Below are 12,092 nucleotides of genomic sequence, written 5' to 3'. Positions count from 1 at the left end.
TAAGGATTAGAGGTGTCAGCGGCAGGTCGCTGTCTGGCTGCAGATTTCCTACGTGTATTTAATTTGGCCGGGCAGACGCTGGAGATCTGTGTGAGGTTTATCAGCACAATCCAGTGTCGCCGTATCCGGCAGTACAAGATAAGAAGGGACAATTGGGTTCAGAACAAGCAGATACCCTGACAATACAAATGTAGGCAGAGGGGCGGTCGCCGGGTGGTCATAAATCTCCCCCTATGTGTAATAACTTCCATCTTTTTTGATTCCTCAGGTCCCGATTGCTCTATCCCAGTCCCCGCCAACCAGTCGTTCTGGACCCGGAATGAGTTCTCCCTCCCGCAGCTGGGCCGAGCCTCCCATAAAGCGGTGGTGCTGGACGACATCATGTGGATCGTGGGCGGCTACACCTTCAACCATTCCGATAACCAGATGGTTATGGCGTGAGAACCACAGTTTTTACTCCCCTTATCCTGTGTCTGGATAATCCCTTTAATTCAGACAAGACTCCTTAGTAGCACAGCACCTTGTGGTGGCCGCCGGGGCTCACAGGATCTCTCTGCAGTCGGTGAATGTGACAAATGTTGGTTTATATTCAGAGTCTGCTTAACCTGTCACGTCTATCGGCTGCAGATGGTGGAAGGATTGCTGCAGTGTACAGGCTGATACATTGTAACAAACCTTCACCTGTACAATGGGGTCTTAGACTGAAATGTTCCTAGTGATTTAGGGCCGGAGTAGTAATGTGTTCTCTACCACAATGAGGATGATTTGTGGGGTTCGGCAGTAACCGGCTTGTGTTTTGTACAGGTATGACCTTGTCTATCACGAGTGGCTCCAGCTGAACAGCTCCGGGACCTCTCTGGCCGTCCGCTATGGCCACTCCCTGGCACTATATAAGGTAACCTCTTGGGTTTATAGTCGGCTACTTATGCGTCTTCTGCACTTAAAGGGACACTGGGACATTTATGTCATGTCCGTGATATTCCGTGAATGTCTGATTGATACAAATCCCGTCCACACACTCAGACGCAGCTGGAAATTTTTCCCTAGACCCGACCGTTCCTGAGCAATTGTTGGTTGCAGCACAAATATGGTCTCTGCTTTGGGTCCTAGGCTAGGCCGAAAAGTCAGGGCTCGTCCACCTGACAGTACAGAGCCTGATTGTGTCGAAACGAACAGCAATGATTGATCGGGAACAGTAGGAGATGGAGAAAAAATTCCAACCGTGTGTATTGAAGGATGCAAAGGGGGGGGGGGGGGGAGGTGGTGGAAGGTCCTGCCTTAGGATAGGCCATCCGTACCAGACTGGTGGGATTAGATACAGTTCAGCCATGATTATATACCTGAAGAGACCGCAGTGTTTGGACAACTTACATTGTATCGTGGCTTCATATCTTTGTCAAAACACATAAGGGCCATTTATCAAGACTGGCATTTCATATGCCAGTGCTTAAATGGGCTTTCTGGGCTAAGAATATGGATGGCCAATCCTATCAGATTTGTGGGCACCATGCAGTGTGGAGAGGACCCTGTGCGCCAGAAGTGATGTCTATACCAGTCAGAGACTTGGCTAGATTACTGATATACATGGAGAACGGAGCAGGAAGTAGACAGCTCTGTTGCCTGGTTTGTGGCGGAATTGAGTCATTGCAGCTTGCCTTCCATTCAAATGAATTGGAGCTGTTCTGCAGTACCTGGTCTGGCCACTACACAGAGAACAGCGCTGTCTGCTTCCTGCTCAATTCTCTGTGCGTCAGAGAGGGTGCCGAGTGTTGGATGCCCAGTGATCTGGTAGTAACGTGTTATACTTTGGATCGGTCATCAATATTTTTAGCCCTTATTGGATTTTCAGCATTCTTCATAGATAAGTGGACGCTTTGAGTATATTAACATTTTCTTGCTTTTAGGACAAGATGTACATGTACGGCGGCAAGATAGACGCCACGGGGAACGTCTCCAATCAGCTGTGGGTGTTCCATGTTCAGAACGAGTCTTGGGTCCAGCTCTTTCCTATAGCCAATGAGCAGTACGCTGTGGTCGGGCACTCGGCTAATATCGTCACTCTGAAGGATGGCAGTACCGTCATGCTGGTGTTCTTTGGCCATTGTCCCCTCTACGGCTATATCAGCAGCATCCAGAGATATAACCTAGGTAAGTGCCCAGGCTTCATTGGGGAACCTTCTAAGACTGGTGTTTCCTATGCCAGTCTTCGTTCTTTCCCTGGTTAGTATGAGATGTACCTGAATGATTAAGAATAGAGATGAGCGAGTACTGTTGGGATCAGCCGATCCGAACAGCACACTCGCATAGAAATGAATGGACGTAGCCGGCACGTGGGGGATTAAGCGGCCGGCTGCCGTCAAAGCGGAAGTACCAGGTGCTTCCATTCATTTCTATGGAGCGTGCTGTTCGGATCGGCTGATGTGCCCCTTCTACATCAATAATACCCCCCACCAATTATTTCTTTATTGAAATATTCTAGTTTGTGTTCAGCAGCCAAAAACATGCTCTGATTTAATCCTTAGTACTAGTACGATGGACGCCGGGTGTTTAGCTATGGCGGCCGCCATAGCCACCGGATGTCTACTGGTTGTCTACAGTAGACAGCCAGCGCTAATGCCCCCGGTCAGTGCTCACACCGATTGGGGCATTAACCCCTCCGGCACCTCGGTCAAAGCTGAGCATATATTTATGGCAGCGCATGGATGCCGCCATTTTCCACGGCTGACGTCACATTGGCATGACAGCTGGGAGCCTTGATTTTCCCGGCGGCGGCGATTTTTTTGCAATGTATTGCAATCCCTTAGCATTGTAATGCATTGCATGAGTGATCAGACCCGCTGGGGTTCAAGACTCCTAGGGGGTCTAATAAATGCAAAAAAAAAAAAATGTATATATAGATAAAAAAGTAAATAATAATAAAAATTCTAATCACCCCCTTTCCCTAGAACACATATAAAAGTACTTAAATACTGTGACAACCGCCAGGAAAATGGCGCCTCGGACTGAGGCGCAAGAGGGGTTAATGCCCCTGATCGGTGCGGGCACCAACTGGGGGCATTAGTGCTGGGTGCCTATTTATACACCCGGCATCCGCCGTACTAGTATGGCGTAGGTTGGGAAGGGGTTAATACTTCTCCCAGCTGAGGGTTTGTCACTATTACATCTAGCCTAGACAACGCTAAGTGAGCTAACCTGGCCGGTCTATTTTAGTTTCACCATTACACTGGATACAGGAGAGAGATTTGTGATTTGTCTGTGTTGTCTGTGTCGTTCTGCTCTCTTAGGGGACGTTCACACAGAGGAATTATGGAGAGGAGCTAGAGGTCTCTTCTGTTTCCGATTCCTCTCCAAATCCCAGCCCCCGTGGATCCTGCTGCAGAAAGCCGAAACAGAACATCTGCTTTCTGCCCAGGTTTCCGGATTAGCCCCATAGAGGATGAGGTTTATCGTCTTATATTGAACATCTATGGGGATCTCTGTGAGGCTGAAGGATAAGTGACAATGGGGCTGCCGCAGTCTGCATTGATTGTGGGGTGGAAAGGGTTAAACAGACTTGGTCAGCGATTAGCGCGGTCAATATTTGCAGACATGTCTCTTGTATTTAATTTCCCCTCCCTCCTTATCTTTTCAGAAACCAATGTTTGGGACGTTGTTAAGACTCGGGGGGCTTTAGTCCAGGGCGGGTACGGTCACAGCAGTGCTTACGATGAAAACACCCGATCCATCTATATCCACGGAGGGTACAAGGCCTTCACCGCCAACAAGTATCGGTTGGCTGACGACCTGTACAAGTACGAGGTGGACACCAGCATGTGGTAAGTCCTGAGGATTCAGCAGCGTTATAGGGTACAGCCCTGGTGAGCGCTATATCTGTATGACAGCTCCCTCTAGTGGTGGGAATAGGTATTGTACTCATACTTCTGAATACATCTGACCTCTGTACGTTCAGCCAGGTGTATGTCTTTTCAATACTTTGTTTCCATCATCCAGGAAAATCCTTAAAGACAGCAAATTTTTCCGCTACTTGCACACGGCGGTGATCGTCAGCGGTACCATGCTGGTGTTTGGAGGGAACACGCACAACGACACGTCCATGAGCTACGGCGCTAAATGCTTCTCTAAGGACTTCATGGCGTATGACATCGGTGAGTACGAACCAAAACTCTAGAACAAGGAATGAGATCAGAATTTACTGCGGATTGGATCTGGCCCAAAATGGTCAACTCCATTCACATGAATTAGACAGTCGCCACAGACCTGCCATAGTTGAATATAGGTAGTGTGCCCCTGATCTGGATGGAGACCGTAGTCTGCCAGGGACACCTGACTGTCACTGGTTCTGGATTATTTGATGGTGTCGGAGACGTCTTGTGGACCCTCAGGACTCCTCTGCTAAGTTCTTATAGGGTATGCATGTACCGGGGCTTTTCTTTAGGCAGCCACTACAGTAGACCCGTCTCCTAGTCATCTCTCCTCACAATAATCCGCTGATATTTCAGGGAATTACAACAAGAAATGTTCCTCATCCATGTTGTGAAGTCTCCATGTAATCTTCCCTTTTCCCTGTTTTTGCTGTAGCGTGTGATACCTGGCATGTTCTGCCTCCTCCCACTCTGGATCATGACGTCAATCGCTTCGGTCACACCGCCATATTGAAAAACAGGTAAAACTGTAACAGGTTTATTTTCCTTTCTCTATCCTTTGAGTCTAAGCTCCAGAGCCTTCGGCTGCACTAGTGAAAGACTCTAGAGATCACCCCAGATACCGGCCACCTTCATACAGATATTTATGGATGTTGCGTTCCACATGACGTCTTCATGACAGCGTTGCACTACATTTTCATTGGAGGTTACAGTAGTGCAGCCTCAGGCTTTGGGCCTGTCACTTCATGTTATTATTATTGTTCAGTTCTTCCTTAAGATTGATTTAGTTCTTCTCCTTTTTGCAGCACCATGTTTGTATTTGGCGGCTTTAACAGCCTCCTGCTCAGCGACCTCCTGATGTATACCTCCAAGAGCTGTGAGGCCTTTACATCCAACACGTCGTGTGCAGCCGCAGGACCAGGAGTGCGCTGTGTGTGGGACAGCGAAGCCTCTCAGTGCTTGTCCTGGGAACAGGCCTCCCCAAAACTGCAAAATGAGACCATCGCCAGCTGTCCTCTAGTCATATGTAAGGGCTCCATACAGTCCTGTCAGTCCTCCTCCTCATCCTCCTCCTTCCTATACAGTCCTGTCAGTCCTCCTCCTCATCCTCCTCCTTCCTATACAGTCCTGTCAGCCGCCCTCCTCCTCCTCACCTTCTTCCTCCTTTATATATGATCCTGTCAGCCCTCCTCCTCCTTTATATACAGTCCTGTCAGTCCTCCTCCTCCTCCTCCTTTATATACAGTCCTGTCAGTCCTCCTCATCCTCCTCCTTCCTATACAATCCTGTCAGTCCTCCCCCTCCTCATCTTCCTCCTTTATATACAGTCCTATCAGTCCTCCTCATCCTCCTCCTTTATATACAGTCCTGTCAGTCCTCCTCCCCTTTATATACAGTCCTGTCAGTCCTCCTCCTTTATATACAGTCCTGTCAGTCCTCCTCCTCCTCCTCCTCCTCCTTTATATACAGTCCTGTCAGTCCTCCTCCCCTTTATATACAGTCCTGTCAGTCCTCCTCCTCCTCCTCCTTTATATATAGTCCTGTCAGTCCTCCTCCTCCTTCCTATACAGTCCTGTCAGTCCTCCTCCTCCTCCTCCTCCTCCTTTATATACAGTCCTGTCAGTCCTCCTCCTCCTCCTCCTCCTTTATATACAGTCCTGTCAGTCCTCCTCCTCCTCCTCCTTTATATACAGTCCTGTCAGTCCTCCTCCTCCTCCTCCTTTATATACAGTCCTGTCAGTCCTCCTCATTCTCCTCCTTCCTATACAGTCCTGTCAGTCCTCCTCCTCCTCCTCCTTTATATACAGTCCTGTCAGTCCTCCTCCTCCTCCTCCCTATACAGTCCTGTCAGTCCTCCTTTATATACAGTCCTGTCAGTCCTCCTCCTTTATATTCAGTCCTCCTCCTCCTCCTCCTTTATATACAGTCCTGTCAGTCCTCCTCCTTTATATTCAGTCCTCCTCCTCCTCCTTTATATACAGTCCTGTCAGTCCTCCTCCTCCTCCTCCTCCTCCTTCCTATACAGTCCTGTCAGTCCTCCTTTATATATAGTCCTGTCAGTCCTCCTCCTCCTTTATATACAGTCCTGTCAGTCCTCCTCATTCTCCTCCTTCCTATACAGTCCTGTCAGTCCTCCTCCTCCTCCATGTACAGTCCTGTCAGTCCTCCTCCTCCTCCTCCTCCTCCTTCCTATACAGTCCTGTCAGTCCTCCTCCTCCTCCTTTATATACAGTCCTGTCAGTCCTCCTCCTCCTCCTCCTTCCTATACAGTCCTGTCAGTCCTCCTCCTCCTCCTTTATATACAGTCCTGTCAGTCCTCCTCCTCCTCCTTTATATACAGTCCTGTCAGTCCTCCTCATCCTCCTCCTCCTTTATATACGGTCCTGACAGTCCTCATCTTCCTCCCTCCTATACAGTCCTGTCAGTCCTCACCCTCTTCCTTCCTATACAGTCCTGACAGTCCTCATCCTCCTCCTTCCTGTACAGTCCTGCCAGTCCTCCATATCTTCTCCCCCTTCCTATACAGTTCTGTCAGCCCTCATCCTCCTCCTTCCTATACAGTTCTGTCAGCCCTCATCCTCCTCCTTCCTATACAGTCCTGTCAGTCCTCCCCCTCCTCATCTTCCTCATTTATATACGGTCCTTTCAATCCTCCTCACCCTCTTCCTCCTTTGTATATGATCCTGGCAGTCCTCCTCCTTCTTTATATACAGTCCTGTCATATCTCACCTATACAGTGTTTTCAGTAACATGTCTCTCCATCTTGTGACAGATTCGGACACGGACAGTCGCTGTGATCAGTACACGGATTGCTTCAGCTGTACAGTGAACTCTAATGGCTGCCGCTGGTGCAAAGACCAGTGTATTTCCATTAGCCAGAACTGCAGCCAGGTCAGTGACTACAGGACGCTCCCATCTTGTCCTGACCTCTCCTTGGTCACATGTCCTTTATACTTCGTATATGTTCCATTTCCAGGGAGAGATCACGTTATACGAGCAATGTCCTAAGAGTAACTATGGATTTTACTGTAATAAGAAGACGAGCTGTAAGAGCTGCGCCATGGACCAGAACTGCCAGTGGGAACCTCGTAACCAGGAGTGTATCGGCCTGCCAGGTAACATCTCCTTGTATTGCATCTACAGCTAGTGTGCGGATCTATAGGTAACCAAGGCATTGTTCACTCCTTTTCTAATTCCAAAATATTCCTTAGAAAACATTTGTGGTGCCAACTGGCATCTGGTGGAAAGCTCCTGCCTGAAAATCACCAACACCAAGGAGAATTACGACAACTCCAAGCTGGCATGTCGCCAACACAACGCCATGCTGGCCTCGCTGACCACCCCCAAAAAGGTGGAGTTTGTGGTGAAGCATCTGCAGAACATGCAGGTAATGTTATCTCTCATCCTCGCCCTCCATGGTTTGCTTTCCAGTACTGAAATCCACTGTTCAGTATCTATAAAGTATGACTTTCTTACAGGTCAAGACTGAGCTCACTCCTTGGGTCGGCCTCCGTAAGATCAACGTTTCCTACTGGTGCTGGGAAGACATGTCGCCCTTCACGAATACCACGCTACAGTGGCAGACAGGGGAGCCCAGCGATGCCGGATTCTGCGGCTATCTGGCCGAGCCATCCACAGTAGGCCTTAAAGCGGCAACTTGCATCCACCAGATAAATGGCAGCGTCTGTGAAAGACCAGGTGAGACCATAGCGTGACTGGTGTCTGCGTGACCAAGATGGGTTTGCTGTGACTGGTATCTGAATGGCAAATTGTCTGTGCGTGACGGCCTGCCTCTCTGCATGGCGCCCGCGTGACGGCCTGCCTCTCTGCGTGACGCATACCGTATTATGCACTGAAATGGATCAAATTTTTTTGTCTTGTGACCATTAATTCTGTTTCTTGTACTTCCAGCCAATCACAGCGCCAAGCAGTGCCGCACCCCGTGCGCCTCCAGAGCGCAGTGTTCGGAGTGCACCAGCGCCAGCTCCGAGTGCATGTGGTGCAGTAACATGAAGCAGTGTGTGGACTCCAACGCCTACGTGGCCTCATTCCCATACGGACAGTGTATGGAGTGGTATACTATGAGCAACTGCCCACGTACGTACGCCATCTTTATTACTCCCAAGGGGCGGGCGTGTTATTCCTCATCATTTGTTTGCTTTTAGAGAATGCAGACATTTTGTGTCTTTCACAGGCTAAAGTCCCAGTACAGCAATTGTATGTAATGTAGACGTCTGGATATATTCAGAAATATTCAGTGTGAGCAGAGATCAGGAAAACAAGTGGCAGAACCTTCTGGGGTCTGTCCTGAGGGACATGAAGGGGCCTCTTGAAGTGCTTTTCGTTGTGTGCACAGGCCCGCCGTCTCATCTATATCCATGACGGGGCTTCCCGGAGGCCTGACCCAGTCCGATCAGACATGACGAGGGATTGTCCATGATGAGCCCTACGTCACATTTACATAGTATAATATAACCAGCATTAGTTATGTTCTCTCTAAGCCTCGTCTTTTCCTATCCCCACAGCTGAGAACTGCTCCGGATATCGTACATGCGCCCAGTGTCTGGATCAGCCGGGATGTGGATGGTGCACGGACCCCAGTAACACAGGGAAGGGGCAGTGTATGGAGGCTTCCTATAGGGGACCCATGAAACTGCCAAATAATTCAGAAATAGCAAAGGCAAACTCCGAACCGGCCCTGGACCCCAGCCTGTGCCCTGCCAATAACAACTATAACTGGTCCTTCATCCAGTGTCCAGGTACAACTATCCCCCACCTAGCTAATCCCCTTACTCCTATACTGCGGCCTTCTACCTGATGCAAAACTACAACTCCCAGCATGCCTTGAATGCTTGCGCTTGCCTTTCATTATATGACACAGTCTCTGCCATGTTTGCAGCCTGCCAGTGTAACGGCCACAGCAAATGCATCAATGAAAGTATCTGCGAGAAGTGTCAAGACCTGACAACCGGCAAGAACTGCGACACCTGCATCTCCGGCTACTACGGGGACCCGACCAATGGGGGATCCTGTCAGCGTACGTGGCATCTTGTAGCATATGGCCGCCATCATTTATGTCCAGCAGCCACAGTCCGTCTCACTGGTCTAACATGATGTTTCTCTACAGCCTGCAAGTGTAACGGCCACGCGTCCATGTGCAACACCAACAGCGGCAAGTGCTTCTGTACCACCAAGGGGATAAAGGGCGAGGAGTGCCAGCTGTGAGTCCATAGAGCAGAACATTGTATGGAGCCTTATACAGATGTAGCAGAGCTGAAACTGGCCATTGTAAATCAGCTCGGCTACATCTGTACTTGTGACGTGTGTGAAGCTATTAGAAATCTTTGGGCCGGAGCTAACACATCTCCCTCTTGTCATATTTGTAGGTGTGAAGTCGAAAATCGATATCAAGGAAACCCTCTGAAAGGAACGTGTTACTGTGAGTGCGGCTTCTTCTGTATGGTGTCAGGGTACCCTGTATTTCTGTATTGTACTGCCCTGACAGAGGAGGGGGTGAATTCTGTATGATCTGGGGGGACAGTATACTACAGAGGAGGGGTCTATTCTGTATGATTTGGCAGGACAGTATATTATAGAGGAGGGGTCTATTCTGTATGATTTGTGGGGACAGTATACGACAGAGGAGGGGTACTGTATCATTTGGGGTGGGACTGGACAGCAGGAGGTGGGTATGTTCTTCATGATCCTACGGATTAGAATACTACAGAGGAGGGGGTGTATTCTGTATGATCTGGGGGCACAAGGCACTGCTGACCAGGCGTATTCTGTATGGTGAGGGGATGGGAGGGGGATTATTATTTCCTTTATTATCCATTTTTCCCTAGTACAACAGTGACACCTGCAGGCTGAACGAGGGCGCTGTGCCTATCTGACATGTGATGTGTTCCTACTGCAGTGTATTCTTAAAATAAAAAGGAAAAAAAAAATTCTTCAGAAACATTCCTTTTTACATCTAATAATGCGACTCTTCCCACGTCCTGCTGATTTTGGATTATCCGATTTGTGTTTCATAAATAAAACGTTTATCTTTTTTTCTCCATCTTGGCTTCTCTCTTGTGCAGACACCTTACTGATTGACTACCAGTTCACCTTCAGCCTGTCCCAGGAGGACGATCGATACTACACCGCCATCAACTTTGTGGCCACTCCTGAGGAGGTGAGTGTCTCCGGCGTGGCTGCTCCTCACTGGTTTTGCATTTTCCTGGCTGATAGATGATTAGTTACAGATCACACACCCGGCACCCTGACCAACATGAATGGTGCTGAGCTGCAATAGTACACAGTGCACAGATCAGCTGATCACTGGTGCACCGGGTCCGTCTCAGGGTTCACTCTATGGACCTGCACCAACATCGAGGATGAGAACTCCACAGGAACAGGAAGGTGCAATGGCGTAGCTATAGGGGGTGTGAAGGTCACCCTCCAGGCCTTGGCCCATGTTATGTGGTAGGTGGGTGACCCTTTAGGGGTCTAGGAACTTTAGAGAGGTTGTCCAGGATCTGAAGACAATTGATAGTGATGACCTATACACAGGATAAGTCATCAGTATCAATGACTGTGTGACACCCGGACCCTGCACCAACCAGCTGATGCGAACGCTGCTTCAGTGTACAGACCGGAATCTGTATACACTAGAGGGAGCTCTATATACTCTAGCCCTGCTCCAATTCACTGCTTCTGGCCATATACATAATATACGGCTTCCCTGACCAATCTGATACTTCAGTGTCCATTATGTTCAGATCCCGGACAACCCCTTTAATCTATGGCTCTGACTTTGTACATTCCTTGTAATACCACCTTTGGCCTCCAGTAGCCGCCTGCAGCTGATTTCCTGACGGAGAGACCCCTATATAGCTGTGGGTCTATGTGCGGAGGACTCTGCCGGATTGAGCCTTGTTCCTGCGGTGAACTCTGATGACTCTTCTCTTTGACTGTCGCTTCCCCGTCGTCGCCGTTCTTCTCGCTTCGGCTTTCTTCTTCGGCTAATTTTACACAACTGAATCCGAGGCTAAAAATATCTTCTGTTGTCTGTGGCAAAAATAAATCCCACGCGCCCGTACTGCTGAGACTTCGATTCAGGTTAGGGGGGAGCTGCACAATACAAACCGTAATTTAGCGCTTCAAACACGGCCATTATTCTGCTGCACAGCAGCACAGAGGATTTAAGCATTACTGCAGTAGTTTCCCTTTTATATACTACTTTATTTTTCTTTGCAGCAAAACCGAGACCTGGACATGTTCATCAACGCATCGAAGAACTTCAACCTGAACATCACCTGGGCACCCAGCTTTGCAGGTAATAGAGGTCCCACCCCGCCACGCTCTGCCACTACGTGGTCTTGTAGGTGACCATTCAGCAGATCTGCGGGATATCAGAAGTCTCTTAATATTAAAGCACACCTCCGACCTCATCATCATTACGTATTTGGACATTATAGCGTTCAGCGCTAAAAACCTCCTGTAGTTACATGGCGAAATACTGACTCCTAGCTGCCACCACTAGAGGGCGCTGACTACACACATGATTGATGTGTATGCAGGGGGCTCCCCCTAGTGGTGCTTTCAGGCAGCCAAAATTTTAAACATTCCCTTAGTTTGCAGAAAATAGTATTCACTTCTAAGGGATAGTCAGAAAGAATGAAGAAATATTAACACATATCTATTGAAAAATGATACCGTAATATCCGTAGTAAAAACACACAGATCATTCCCTGGGCATGAGCAAAATACAAGACCATAAAGTCCAACATGTTCCTACAGACACGGCGGTAACCAATGGAGTCTTACAACACTGTACAAGTAAGGGATAATATGGCGCTCCCATAAAGGTCCCATAGTATCAAGGCCCCAAAAGGGTCCGGTGAAGGAGGGAAGATGACGATTTATTGCTGACCCTCAATTCCTATCTCAGAGCCAACGCCTTAG

General features: G+C 48.7%; 1 protein-coding gene across 1 annotated transcript in view; it reads left to right on the top strand.

The window, feature by feature from the left end:
* ATRN (attractin) overlaps positions 1-12,092 on the top strand; it is a 106,578-nt gene that overhangs the window by 38,667 nt on the left and 55,819 nt on the right. The window contains exons 6-23 of the mRNA XM_075261777.1: positions 269-437; positions 805-895; positions 1,905-2,148; positions 3,632-3,815; positions 3,991-4,145; positions 4,579-4,663; positions 4,949-5,169; positions 6,916-7,034; positions 7,120-7,258; positions 7,355-7,530; positions 7,622-7,841; positions 8,055-8,240; positions 8,669-8,902; positions 9,043-9,180; positions 9,271-9,364; positions 9,530-9,582; positions 10,226-10,320; positions 11,385-11,463. Coding sequence (XP_075117878.1) covers positions 269-437; positions 805-895; positions 1,905-2,148; positions 3,632-3,815; positions 3,991-4,145; positions 4,579-4,663; positions 4,949-5,169; positions 6,916-7,034; positions 7,120-7,258; positions 7,355-7,530; positions 7,622-7,841; positions 8,055-8,240; positions 8,669-8,902; positions 9,043-9,180; positions 9,271-9,364; positions 9,530-9,582; positions 10,226-10,320; positions 11,385-11,463 — 2,682 coding nt within the window. The remainder of the gene's footprint in view (positions 1-268; positions 438-804; positions 896-1,904; positions 2,149-3,631; positions 3,816-3,990; positions 4,146-4,578; positions 4,664-4,948; positions 5,170-6,915; positions 7,035-7,119; positions 7,259-7,354; positions 7,531-7,621; positions 7,842-8,054; positions 8,241-8,668; positions 8,903-9,042; positions 9,181-9,270; positions 9,365-9,529; positions 9,583-10,225; positions 10,321-11,384; positions 11,464-12,092) is intronic.

The sequence above is a fragment of the Leptodactylus fuscus genome, chromosome 1, assembly GCF_031893055.1.
Source record: "Leptodactylus fuscus isolate aLepFus1 chromosome 1, aLepFus1.hap2, whole genome shotgun sequence".
NCBI lineage: Eukaryota > Metazoa > Chordata > Amphibia > Anura > Leptodactylidae > Leptodactylus > Leptodactylus fuscus.
This window is presented reverse-complemented; position numbering and strand designations above follow the sequence as displayed.